The sequence below is a fragment of the Palaemon carinicauda genome, chromosome 2 (genome assembly GCF_036898095.1).
Source record: "Palaemon carinicauda isolate YSFRI2023 chromosome 2, ASM3689809v2, whole genome shotgun sequence".
Lineage (NCBI taxonomy): Eukaryota > Metazoa > Arthropoda > Malacostraca > Decapoda > Palaemonidae > Palaemon > Palaemon carinicauda.
Genome location: NC_090726.1, coordinates 187,456,783 through 187,471,223, shown reverse-complemented (window position 1 = coordinate 187,471,223; position 14,441 = coordinate 187,456,783). Strand labels below are relative to the sequence as shown.

At 41.8% G+C, this 14,441-nt stretch overlaps 1 protein-coding gene across 1 annotated transcript in view; it reads right to left on the bottom strand.

The window, feature by feature from the left end:
* The window catches only part of LOC137621604 (uncharacterized), an 80,115-nt gene that overhangs the window by 51,733 nt on the left and 13,941 nt on the right, over positions 1–14,441 (bottom strand). Inside the window, exon 3 of the mRNA XM_068352029.1 lies at positions 2,417–2,552. Coding sequence (XP_068208130.1) covers positions 2,417–2,552 — 136 coding nt within the window. The remainder of the gene's footprint in view (positions 1–2,416; positions 2,553–14,441) is intronic.

Genomic DNA, 14,441 nt, shown 5'->3' with positions numbered 1-14,441 from the left:
TTGTCCCAGAACAGAGAGAGGAAGGAGTGGTGCGAGACAAGCAGGAAGAGGAGTGGGAAGAGTGGGAGGAGCATAAAGGCCGATTCACACGACCCGTTTTCTTTCCGACAGGCTGGGTGGTGTCTAACCACCGTCGAAATGTTGTACATTCACACGAGGCGTTCCGTATCCGTTTACCAGTGCGGGGTTTTCATTGTTTACTTAGACTCTGCCACGTGAGGACCGAATAAATTACGATACTGTAATTTTGACACTATATGATGTTGGTTGATATCTGTGTTGATGAAATAAGTTATGCAACTTCATTATATATACTTTATGCACCATGCCAAGAATATTAAAATTATGATAAACTCACTTGGTTTATTTAATGCCTCTCCAGTAATTTTTCATATCTTTTCTTAATGTAAATTATTTCTATACATCTTATTTGCCATGTCAAACATCTCATACCCTTGAAAAAGTTCAATTAAAATCTCATACATGATGTCAACAACAAACTAATTTCTATGACTCTATACTGTGAGGAAAAGTCGGGGTTGTAGGCCACGAAACGAACGGGTACGATACAGGTCCTTAATCACACAAAACATCATCCACCCGTTGGTCGAGAAGGGTGGCTAACGGCCGTCAAACTGGACGAGTCGTGCGAACAGTTGCATTTGAATACACGTAAGCTAGACGCCGGTTAACCGACGGCCAGCCTGTCGCAAAGAAAACGGGTCGTGTGAATCGGCCATAAGACATCGAGTGGCAAGCAAAGTCTTTCTTAAATTAAAAAGGTTTACACAAAGAGGAAATCTAATCTTCCCCAGAGGAGGTTCTAAAAGTTTTCCTTTTATTATTATCATTATTATTATTACTACTTCAACTCCAACCCTAGTTGGAAAAGCAGGATGCTATAAGTCCAAGGGCTAAAACAGGAAAAACAGCCCAGTGACGAAAATAAATAAGGAAAGATAGAATAGTGAAAACTTTAACCAATGACAGTGGAAGACTATGGTACAGAGGCTATGACAGAGACTAGAGAGAGCTATGGTTTGATTTTGGAGTGTCCTTCTACAAGAGCTGCTTACCATAGCTAAGTCTCTCTTCTATCCTTACAATGTGGAAAGTAGCCACTGAACAATTACAGTGTAGTAATTAACCCTTTGAGTGAAGAACTGTTTAGTTAGCTTAGTACTGTCAGGTGTATGAGGAAAGAGGAGAACATGTAATGAATAGGCCACACTATTTGGTGTATGTGTAGGCAAAGGGAAATGATCCGTAACCAGATAGGGATCCAATTCAGTAATATCAGGCCAGTGAAAGGACCCAATAACTCTCTAGCAGTAATATCTCAATGGGTGGTTGGTGCCTTGGCCAACCTACTACCTACACTGGGATCTGAGCCAGCAAAAGCATTAGGTGAAGTAACACATGCTAAAGCATGGTCAAAGGGGGAGATAAAGAGTCAAAGAAGCAGACAAAGCAATTGCAGATACAGTACAGCCATTTGTGCAGCTCTGGTGGTAGCTGATGATAGTATCAAAAAAGTATAGCAACCCATTCTTAGGAATAATGGGGCAAGAAAATATCACTATGGGGGATTTTACTATATATATAAAAAAAAACACAATTTGATTCATAACACTTGCTTTGAGTTCAATCTCATTTCTATTTATCAACAACAAAAGGCAGACTGATACAATTTAGGGAGAACTGAGTCCTGATGAAAAAAAAAAAAAAAAAAAAACACTCAAAGCAACACTATACTCTGTTAAAAGACAGAGTGAGTGAGTTTCAACTTCCTTTGGGAGAAGCATCAGTACCAGTTTTCTTACTTTGTATTGAAGCTCATTTGATTTATACTTTATGGATACCTGGTCGTCTTTTTCTTACTCTCCTATCTTCAGTTTTCACAAGGAACCTACCTAGAAATGACTGTTTTTGCCTTTTCTTTAAAATGGCACGAAAACAGGGTAAAAAAACACATGAACACAGCCTAACACTGCAAGGACAAGTATGAACATTGAGTGGCTGATTTCGTGATAGTCTCATTAGTACTTGCACACAAAAAATACCAAGAGTAAATTTTTTGCTCGCAAATCGATGCAATAATCGTAATCCAATTCAAATTTGTAATCTCATATTCAAAGTACAGTACCTCATAACCAGAGGTACTAGAGAAATCCTGTAAGAACAAACTCGGAATATCTTGAGAATTCAAGAGTGAAGTAAAGTGTCACAGAGATAAAGGAAGAATGAGCTCTTGAGATTAAATCCACACACGTATACTACTACCAAAAGTAAAAGGTAAGGTGTTGTGAATGATTTCATGGCTACAAAATGGGCTAATCTATAAGAAATCAGTTAGTACAACAAATAGTGATTTATTATGAGATTTTTTAAGATTACAAAAATCTACCATTCTTACTATTGTTTCTACAGGAACATGAAGACATTTAGCTTTAAGGGCTGCTCTGATGAACAGACGACCACGTCCCTGAGGAGTTGCCACACACTGGTTACTGGATACAAATTCTACAGTGCGTTTAAAGCTACTATTCAACCTGCAACAAGAAGACATTTGAAGAATGAAACTTTTTATAGTATAAGTTTAATAAAATAATACATTATACAACTATAGTAATCACTCATGTCTTTCTCTAGAGGATTATTTTACTTGCAATATTTCAACCTCAAATAAATTCAAGTTTTCATAGTATATTGTAAATTAATCTTACCATACACCACCCTATAATTGATTTGGTCACCAAGTCTTTTAAAACACTTGTCTAACTTTATAAACTGATGTTTTTGATAGTTACTAATCCTTAAATATTCTACTAAAAGTATACAATTATTTCCAACCTCCAGAAAACTCAAGAGGTTCTTTCCTTTTTTCACTTTATAGTTTTTTATATAATTTTCAGTACTAAAACTAACTGACCACCTCAATACTATATGTACTCTGGTATTTGGTAAGAATAAAATGATAGATATGACAATCAAACAAACAACAGACCAGTAATGAAAATTTATCATTCTAGTCTTACTACAGGTATACTGCTCACTGGCCTTGTTATACTAAAAAAAGTAGAATCATTGTAAAATACAGTGCATGTTTATCAAGAAGTTAATATTGGGGAGGCTCTCTGAACAGCGGGTTAATAAACGATTTAATTGGTTAAACATGAATTTGGCAATGACCATTGAGCTTTTTTTCTCTGGAGCCACCTGTTTTTCTTTACGTTCCCCAATTGGCAATCAATATATCGTCCGCATGCATCAATTATTCTGTACTTCACTCAATGCCCGCTTTCTTATCAGTCGTCTTTTGCATTTACATCTACTGCCTTATCTCTGATTTCTCCCAGCCATCAATCCATAAGGATATGGATTATTCACTAAGACAACAATTATTTCAGATTCACTTTTACTCCAAACCAGACACTTTACCATTTACATGTTATTACACACTTTGCTTCCAAAATAAAGACCGAAGCCATTATCAACAATCTAGATTCTATCACATGACTTTTTACAACATTCAAAGGCTTCCCAAAAAAATGTCCTTCTCAAAGTTCTGGCATAATTACATCAGTTCCACCAACAAACTTAATTCAAGTCTATGCAATTCAAGACTCGAGAACGTGTGGACTATACCCTTCAAGGCTGAGACCAACAATGTCCACTTCCATATAAGAAACAAAAGAAATTCTATCAAATCAATATTTTTTTTCAGTGCATCAATCAGAGAAAGAGTCCCACCTTGCCTAGAAGAAAGCAAGGGTAAATATTCTGTATAGCTTGGATATAAACTTAGCTCTCCCTTCCCCATAGCTTCTACTACATAGCCTCCAGGTATTGAGGTTTACTATTTTCGAATTCCTCAAGAATCAGAGGAATTGTAGTTATCAGAAAAAAACACCTTCACCTTGAAAGACTCGAGGGAAGAATTGCCAGAAGCATCACAAGGTTAGGTAACCTCTCTTGATGGGGCATATAAAATTCACCCCGATCTCCCCAAATATAACTAGCAAATTAAAATTGTAATTCTCTCACCTTCAATTACCAAATAATTTGCCTTTCTACTAGATCAGATCACATTTAAATCATTTTTTAATAACATACATTAAAATTATCAAATAATTTCTTGTTTCCTCAACTTTACAGCAAAGTATAAGAATAGTACCATTACGAAACTATACTGTACTGTAGAAAGCACTGATTCGTGGATCATATGGATTAACCCTAACCAATCCACAGCAGTTGGGACATACTGCATATACAGAATCTAGCAAGTTATGTACAATGGATCAATGGGCAAGTGGGAGATACAAGTTCCAGAGGATTCCATTTCATAGTTTACGTATGACCTATCTATTTAATATTATTACTGATCTCAATATGTTTCAGAATTTTTCATTATTTCACATAATTTATTCATTACTTTTCTATTTCATTTTCACATTAGGTTGCTTCCCCTGTTGAAGCCCCTGGGTATGTAGCATTCTGCTTTACCAATCAGCTTTGTATCTTGGCTAAAAATAATAATAATAATAATAATAATAATAATAATAATAATAATAATAATAATAATAATAATAATAATAATAATAATAATAACAATAATTGTAATAATGATATTTAGATTATAAAATGTTATTTTTATAATAAAATAAATTTTTGAATATACTTACCCGGTGATTATATAAGCTGCAACTCTGTTGCTCGACAGAAAACTCTACGTTAAAAATCCGCCAGCGATCGCTATGCAGGTAGGGGGTGTACAGTGAACCCTCGTTTATCGCGGTAGATAGGTTCCAGTCGCGGCCGCGATAGGTGAAAATCCGCGAAGTAGTGACACCATATTTACCTATTTATTCAACATGTATATTCAGACTTTTAAAACCTTCCCTTGTACGTAGTACTGTTAACAAACTACCCTTTAATGTACAGAACACTTAATGCATGGACTACAGTACCCTAAACTAAAACAGGCACAAATATTAAAGGTGATTTTATATCATGCATTTCCTAAACACGCTAAAAAGCACGATAAAAAATGGCAACCAATGTTTTGTTTACATTTATCTCTGATCATAATGAAGAAACAAACAGGAGTTAGAGCTTTGCTTATTACCCAGACATATTTCCCATACTTTTCCCTTAGAACTACATCACATCTTCCTACTTTAGATATATATATATATATATATATATATATATATATATATATATATATATATATATATATATATATATGTGTGTGTGTGTGTGTGTGTGTATATATATATATATATTTATATGTATACACATATACATACCTACATATATACATAAATACATGCATACATATATATATATATATTACTGTATATATATGGGTTATGGAAAAAATCCGCGAAGTGGTGAATCCGCGATGGTCGAACCGCGAAGTAGCGAGGGTTCACTGTACTTCAACAGCGCCATCTGTCGTGCAGGTACTCAGTACTCAATGTAAACAAAGAACTCAATTTTCTCCTCGGTCCACTGCGTCTCTATTGGGGAGGAAGGGAGGGTCCTTTAATATATAATCACCGGGTAAGTATATTCAAAAATTTATTTTATCATAAAAATAACATTTTTCAATATTTAACTTAGCCGGTGATTATATAAGCTGATTCACACCCAGGGGGGTGGGTAGAGACCAGCAATAAATGTTTACATTATTATGAGCTAAGGATTTTTTATTTCATTTTAGCAGTTATCAAAATAACAAACTTAAAATAAATAAGTACCTGGTAAGGAAGTCGACTTGAACAATTACTCTGCCTTTTTAAGTACGTCTTCCTTACGGAGCCTCGCGATCCTCTTAGGATGCTGAGCGACCCCTAGGAGCTGAAGTATCAAGGGTTGCAACCCATACAACAGGACCTCATCAAAACCTCTAATCTAGGCGCTTCTCAAGAAATGACTTTGACCACCCGCCAAATCAAGTAGGATGCGAAAGGCTTCTTAGCCTTCCGGACAACCCAAAAACAATAATAAAACATTTCAAGAGAAAGATTAAAAAGGTTATGGAATTAGGGAATTGTAGTGGTTGAGCCCTCACCCACTACTGCACTCGTTGCTACGAATGGTCCCAGAGTGTAGCAGTTCTCGTAAAGAGACTGGACATTCTTAAGATAAAAAGACGCAAACACTGACTTGCTTTTCCAATAGGTTGCGTCGATTATACTTTGCAGAGATCTATTTTGTTTAAAGGCCACGGAAGTTGCGACAGCTCTAACTTCGTGTGTCCTTACCTTCAGCAAAGCTTGGTCTTCCTCATTCAGATGGGAATGAGCTTCTCGTATTAACAGTCTGATAAAATAGGATAAAGCATTCTTTGACATAGGCAAAGATGGTTTCTTAACTGAACACCATAAAGCTTCAGACGGGCCTCGTAAAGGTTTAGTTCGTTTTAAATAAAACTTAAGAGCTCTTACAGGGCATAAGACTCTTTCTAGTTCATTTCCAACCATACGATAAGTTTGGAATATCGAACAATATTGGCCAAGGCCGAGAAGGCAGCTCGTTTTTGGCTAGAAAACCAAGTTGTAGAACATGTAGCCGTTTCGGATGAGAATCCGCTGTTCTTGCTGAAGGCATGAATCTCACTGACTCTTTTAGCTGTGGCTAAGCATACCAGGAAAAGTGTCTTTAAGGTGAGATCTTTCAGGGAGGCTGATTGTAGCGGTTCGAACCTGTCTGACATAAGGAATCTTAGTACCACGTCTAAATTCCAACCAGGTGTAACCAAACGACGCTCCTTCGTGGTCTCAAAAGACTTAAGGAGGTCCTGTAGATCTTTATTGTTGGAAAGATCTAAGCCTCTGACGGAAGACTGATGCCAACATGCTTCTGTAACCCTTGATAGTGGGAGCTGAAAGAGATCGTTCTTTCCTCAGATATAAGAGGAAGTCAGCTATTTGAGTTACAGAGGTACTGGTCGAGGATACGGATACTGATTTGCACCAGTTTCGGAAGATTTCCCACTTCGATTGGTAGACTCTAAGGGTGGATGTTCTCCTTGCTCTAGCAATCGCTCTGGCTGCCTCCTTCGAAAAGCCTCTAGCTCTCGAGAGTCTTTCGATAGTCTGAAGGCAGTCAGACGAAGAGCGTGGAGGCCTTGGTGTACCTTCTTTACGTGTGGCTGACGTAGAAGGTCCACCCTTAGGGGAAGTGTTCTGGGAACGTCTACTAGCCATCGAAGTACCTCGGTGAACCATTCTCTCGCGGGCCAGAGGGAAGCAACTAGCGTCAACCTTGTCCCTTCGTGAGAGGCGAACTTCTGCAGTACCTTGTTGACAATCTTGAACGGAGGGAATGCATATAGATCTAGATGTGACCAATCTAGGAGAAAGGCATCTATATGAACTGCTGCTGGGTCCGGGATTGGTGAGCAAAAGTTTGGGAGCCTCTTGGTCATCGAGGTTGCGAAGAGATCTATGGTTGGCTGGCCCCAGGTGGCCCAAAGTCTCTTGCATACATCCTTGTGGAGGGTCCATTCTGTTGGAATTATTTGTCCCTTCCGACTGAGACAATCTGCCATGACATTCAAGTTGCCTTGGATGAACCTCGTTACTAGTGATATGTCTAGACCTTTTGACCAGGTGAGGAGGTCCCTTGCGATCTCGTACAACGTCAGAGAGTAGGTCCCTCCTTGCTTGGAGATGTACGCCAAAGCCGTGGTGTTGTCCGAGTTCACCTCCACCACTTTGCCTTGAAGGAGAGACCTGAAGCTTTTCCAGGCCAGACGTACTGCCAGTAGCTCCTTGCAGTTGAAATGCATTGTCCTTTGACTCGAGTTCCATAATCCCGAGCATTCCCGTCCGTCTAATGTCGCACCCCAGCCTACGTCCGATGCGTCCGAGAAGAGAACGTGGTTGGGAGTCTGAACAGTCAGGGGAAGACCCTCTCTTAGGTTGATATAGTCCTTTCACCAAGTCAGACAAGACTTTATCTTTTCGGAAACCGGGATCGAGACCGCTTCTAGCGTCTTGTCCTTTTTCCAGTGAAAAGCTAGATGGTATAGAAGAGGACGGAGGTGTAGTCTTCCTAGTGACACAAATTGATCCACGGATGACAGCGCCCCTACCAGACTCATCCACAGCCTGACTGAGCAGCGTTCCTTCTTCAGCATCTTCTGGATGGATAGCAGGGCTGGGGGCTGATCGTCTTGTTCAGCAACGTCCTCATCAGAGGGTTCCTCATCCGAAACTGATGAGGAAACGGCAACGGAGTGGGCAACGTCTGACTCGCTGAATCCGGTCGCACTGGTGGATGCGTGACGGAGCCGGACGCAATATCATGGAACTGCTGCACAGTCTGTGAACTGTCAACAACCATGGGTGCGCGAGGAAGCACAGCGTCAACCCGAAACTGTCTAGACCGTCTGGGTTGTGCAGTCAACACCCTACCGGGTTGCTGAGGTTGACGCACTGCGTCACAACAAGTCACCTCTGCTGGTTGTTGAACGTCCTGAACGTCAACAACCACCTCCGAGCGTCGCTTAACGTCAACGTGCGGCTGGCAACCCACACTGGGTCGCATCGGTGGAGGAACCACCTCAACTGGCAGACGCGAGTAGGTTACCTCAGCGTCAACAGGGCGCACAACCGACCGGTTGGAAGGTTGTTGGCCAGAAGGTTCTTCTCCACATTTAAGTCCTCTATCAAGGACGCCAGCTTGGACTGCATGTCTTGTAGCAAAGCCCATTTTAGGGTCTACGGGAGAAGGTGTGGCAACAGACGGGGTTAGCGACTGAGGCGGAACCATTTACCATCCCTGAAAGCCTTGTTATGCGTGACATAATAGTACAGCAAAACTTCAAAGGCTCGACAACAGCTGAGAAGTTGACCTGTAAACAACTTGGAGCGTCTCCTGGCTAGGCGCCAGGGAGAGTCTACCAGAATTGAGAAGTCTATCTGGGCAGAGGCATGAACTCCCAAGCCGAGAACTTCTCTCGTGTCATATCAGACTCTCGCTCTATAAACCAGTTTAAAAGAAGGGAAAGCAAAGGCTGTATCCCCCAAACCCCTCCTGGTGAAAAACCAGTCGCCTAGCCAACGTAACGCTCTCTAGGAGAGCGAGAGAGCACTAGCTTAAAAACAACGGCTTCGAAGTAGCTAGGCCTAGTGTAAGTTCTGACGTTTAGGCGAACGAGGAGCAGCAGTTACAAGATCCGGACGAAGATCCTTAAAAAAATCATCATGATTTAATTAAAGTCCATAGGAGGCTAAGCAGCTTAAGGCTCCTCTCCATCTGACAGAGTCCTCAAGGGAATATCAGTAGGAGGGAGAACAGCAACTTCCTCATCTACAGGAACCTTGTCCGATAAAAGCTGAGTCTCTCACTGGTGCATTAGTAGCGGACCAGAACGCAACGTCATGTAACTGCTTGACAGTCTGTGAACTGTCAACAACTGAACTGTCAACCACAACAGGTGCGTGAGGACGTACAGCGTCCACTCGAGACTGCTTTGACTGCCTAAACTGAGCAGTCAAAACAACTCTAGAATGCGGAGGTTGACGCACAGCGTCAAAACAAGTCAACTCCGATTGTTAGTGAACGTCTAGAACGTCAACAGGAGCATCAGCCAGTGGCCTAACGTCCAAATGCGGCTGAAAAACCACACGAGACCGCATCGAGTGTGGTTCTAAACAACCTGACTGACGTGACCAAGCTACGCCAACGTCAACAGTAAGCACAAAGGAACGTTAGGTTGGCTGAAAGCCAGGATATCGATGAGATAAACGGCTAGACTCAACGGACTAATCGACAGAATAGTCTTCCATAAGGGAGGCAAGCATATACTGCATGTTTTGCCATACAACCCCTTAAGGATCAACGGAAATGGTTGTGGTAATAGACGAGGGTAACGTCTGTGACCGCAACACTTTGCCTACAAAAAAAGACTTTCAGAGTCTGTGTTACGCTTTTGTTAGGCGGCGAGCAGTTATCCGATGACTGCATAGGGTCAGAGCTGTCCTAATGGCTGTAACCAGGACGCTGGACCTGTCCTGAAAGGACTGACTTTCGCTTAAGGGCTTCGAAACCTTGTGACAGGTTTCTTATGCGAAAAGCCTACGGATGGCGAGGAGAAACAACGTCTCTCTCGTCTTATGGTAGGGGAGATCTTGGCAAGAAACACCCAATACCATAGAGGGAAAACGTCTGTTCGTTGGTCAAGGCCTCTCGAACCCATAAGTCTTTTGACATTACTTCTCCCCTGGGCTTGGGAGCTTGCAAGAGGTCCCGGACTAGGTGAACGACAGGCACGAACAGACGAACCCTCGGACGCAACACTGTAACACTTTGCGCCTCGGACGCAACACTGTAACACTTTGCGCATATCACTTTATCACTTCGATTTTCTGTTTTGCACTTATTTCTACCTGAAACACGCAATTCTACCCTTCAGTACGAAGACTATCAAAGAAAATCTTTCATAAAATATTACATTTAAAAAGTTTTAAATCCTTTAAAAGCTAAAGACGATATAAAGGGCTCAATGTTGATTAACTTCGGTTTCCAAGTTAGGACCGCCTACTCTAAGGAAAGGTCTATATAAACAAAGCATTAAAATTTATTTTATATGTTTATAAAAAATGGAAAGTTAATCGAAGAGGCCTAATAAAGGCGGAGAGATATAAAATATATAGAGGAAAATCTATAACGTGATAAGATAATTACTAAAAGCCTAAACACACTTCCGTCTAAGGGAAGGGTCGGCCATTTAAAAGTGAAAGAAAGTCCATACTCTCTGTCACCATAATTAAATCTATCCAAAACGAGTTCAAGTTTTGAGATGAAGATAAAACACCTGCATAGCGAAAGCTCAAAACTAGAATAGTGTACTTCACCAATAGTTGTGAAAACAAATCCAGTTAGCAACAGCGAATTAGTAGGTCTTGCCGGTAGCCCGACAGAGAGAAAATTGAGTTCTTTGTTTACATTGAGTACTGAGTACCTGCACGACAGATGGCGCTGTTGAAGTACACCCCCTACCTGCATAGCGATCGCTGGCGGATTTTTAACGTAGAGTTTTCTGTCGAGCAACAGAGTTGCAGCTTATATAATCACCGGCTAAGTTAAATATTGAAAAATAAATTTTTGAATATACTTATCCGGTGAATATATAATAGCTGACGTCTCCGACGGCTCGACAGATTCCAAAATCTCGCGAGCGATCGCCGTGAAGGTTGCGGGTGTGACCACCAGCGCCGACTATCGGCCAGATACCGCATATACTTGTAAACATCTCCAGTTCTTCTCAGTCCCCTAGGTCTCTATCGGGGAGGAAGGGAGGGCCTTTAATTTATACATTCACCGGGTAAGTATATTCAAAAATTTATTTTATAATCAAAATATAATTTTTAAATATTAAACTTAGCCGGTGAATATATAATAGCTGATTCACACCCATGGTGGTGGGTAGAGACCAGTATTAATACAATAAAGGCGTATATGCTTAGAGTTTTTGACAATTATATCATAACAAAACCCAATTAAATATAGGTACCTGGTAAGGAAGCTGACTCTGACGATTACTCTGCCTTATTAGTCCGCTTTCCTCACGAAGCCCAGCCATCCTCTCAGGATGCTGAAAGACTCCCAGGAGCTGTTATATCCAGGGCGACCACCCATACAACAGGACCTCATCAAAACCCTTAATCTGGGCGCTCTCAAGAAACGACATTTGACCACCATCCACATCAAAAAGGATGCGAAAGACTTCTCAGCCTTCCGTACAACCCAAGACAAGATTAAAAACATTTCAAGAGAAGATTAAAAGGATATTGGGATTAAGGGAATGTAGTGGTAGAACCCTCACCCACTACTGCACTCGCTGCAACGAATGGACCCAGTGTGTAGCAGTCCTCATAAAAAGTCTGGACGTCTTTTAAGTAAAATGAAGCGAACACCGACTTGCTCCTCCAAAAGGTCGCGTCCATAATACTTCGCAGAGATCTGTTTTGCTTAAAAGCCACGGAAGTTGCTATCGCTCTTACTTCATGCGTCTTGACCTTAAGTAAACAACGATCTTTTTCACTTAAGTGAGAATGAGCTTCTCGGATTAAAAATCTAATAAAATACGATAAAGCATTTTTAGACATAGGCAATGAGGGCTTCTTAACGGAGCACCATAAGGCCTCAGATCCACCTCGTAAGGATCTGGTACGAGCTAAATAGAACTTAAGAGCTCTAACTGGACACAGTACTCTTTCAACCTCGTTGCCTACGATCTCTGATAGGCAAGGTATATCAAAAGATTTAGGCCAAGGACGAGAAGGCAGTTCATTTTTAGCCAAGAAACCAAGCTGAAGCGAACATGTGGCTTTATCTGTAGAGAAGCCGATGTTTTTACTAAAGGCATGGATCTCGCTGACCCTTTTAGCCGAAGCCAAGCACACCAAAAAAAGCGTCTTGAGGGTGAGATCCTTCAGGGAGGCTGAATGTAATGGCTCAAACCTGTCGGACATTAGGAACCTTAGGACCACGTCTAAGTTCCACCCAGGAGTTGCCATACGACGCTCCTTAGAGGCCTCGAAGGACTTAAGGAGATCTTGGAGATCTTTATTATTGGACAGATCTAAGCCTCTATGTCTGAACACAGAAGCCAACATGCTCCTGTAGCCCTTAATAGTGGGAGCAGAGAGGGAGCGAACATTTCTCAGATGCAGGAGAAAGTCTGCAATTTGGGCTACAGAGGTACTGGAAGAGGAAATGGATGATGACTTGCACCAGTCTCTAAAGACCTCCCACTTCGACTGGTAGACCTTGGTGGTAGATGCTCTCCTAGCCCTCGCAATCGCTCTGGCTGCCTCCTTCGAAAATCCTCGAGCTCTTGCGAGTCTTTCGATAGTCTGAAGGCAGTCAGACGAAGTGCGGGGAGGCTTTGATGAAGACTCCTTACGAGGGGCTGCCGTAAGAGATCCATCCTTAAAGGCAGACTCCTTGGAACGTCTACCAGCCATTGAAGTACCTCTGTGAACCACTCTCTCGCGGGCCAGAGTGGAGCAACCAATGTCAACCTGGTCCCTTCGTGAGAGGTGAACTTCTGTAGCACCTTGTTTAGGATCTTGAAAGGTGGAAAGGCATAAACGTCCAGGTGAGACCAGTCCAGCAGGAAAGCGTCTATGTGGGCTGCCTCTGGTTCTGGAACTGGAAAGCAGTAAGTCGAGAGCCTCTTTGTCAGAGAAGTCGCAAAAAGATCTATGCTGGGTTGACCCCATATCATCCATAGCTTCTCGCACACAGTCTTATGCAACGTCCACTCCATGGAGATGACTTGTCCTCTTCTGCTGAGGCCGTCCGCCAAGACATTCATTTTTCCTTGCACAAATCTCGCCAAAGGAGAGATGTTACTTGCCTTAAATGGAGTTCCTTCTGATCCGTAGATCAAAGACCCGAGCATTCCAGACTGTCCAGTGGAGCTCCCTAACCCAAATCCGATGCATCTGAATACAACACATGGTTTGGGTTCTTGATCGCAAGAGAAAGACCTTCTCGAAGTCTGATGTTGCTGTCCCACCAAGTCAGACATGTCTAGACTGAGTTGGAGATTGGGAAAGAGATACTCTCTAAGCCCTTCTCCTTGTTCCAATGGTTTAGGTGAAATTGGAGAGGGCATAGGTTGAGTCTCCCCAGAGAGATAAACTACTCCAGCGATGAAAGAGTTCCCACGAGGCTAGTTCAAACTCTTACAGAGCAACTGTTTTTCTCTTGCAAGTGAAGGACTTTTAACAGAGCTTGTTCCATTCTTATGGGAGACGAAAAGGCCCGAAAAATCAGACACTGTATCTCCATTCCCAAATAAAGAATAGTCTGGGATGGGGTACTGTAAGTTACGACTTCTCTACGTTCACTATGAGACCTAGCTCCTTGGTTAGGTCTAATGTCCATTAGAGGCTCTCCAGACAGCGATATAATGACGACGCCCTGATTAGCCAGTCGTCAAAATAAAGGGAGGCTCTGAATCCTCAAAAAATGTAGAAAGCTTGCTACATTTTGCAAGGGCCTTGAAAAAACAAGAGGAGCAGGGATGAGGCCGAAGTACAGTGCTCGACATTGGTACATTACTTTCCCGTCCACAAACCTCAGATGTTGTTGAAAGTTTGGATGAATCGGGATGTGGAAGTATGCATCCTGAAGGTCGAGAGAGACCATCCAGTCGCCTTCCCTTACTGCTGCCAAGACAGATTTGGTAGTCTTCATCGTGAAGTTTGTCTTGACAATGAACACATTGAGCGCACTTACATCTTAAGTACTCCTGCAGTGAACGTGGCTGCCAGATCATTGGAGCCATCCCTGATAGCCTTGTTCCTGCAGAGAACGTGGCTGTCAGATCATTGGATCCATCCCTGATAGCCTTGTTCATGCATGACATAATTGTACAGCAATACATTGACAGCTGGAGAGACCTTCTT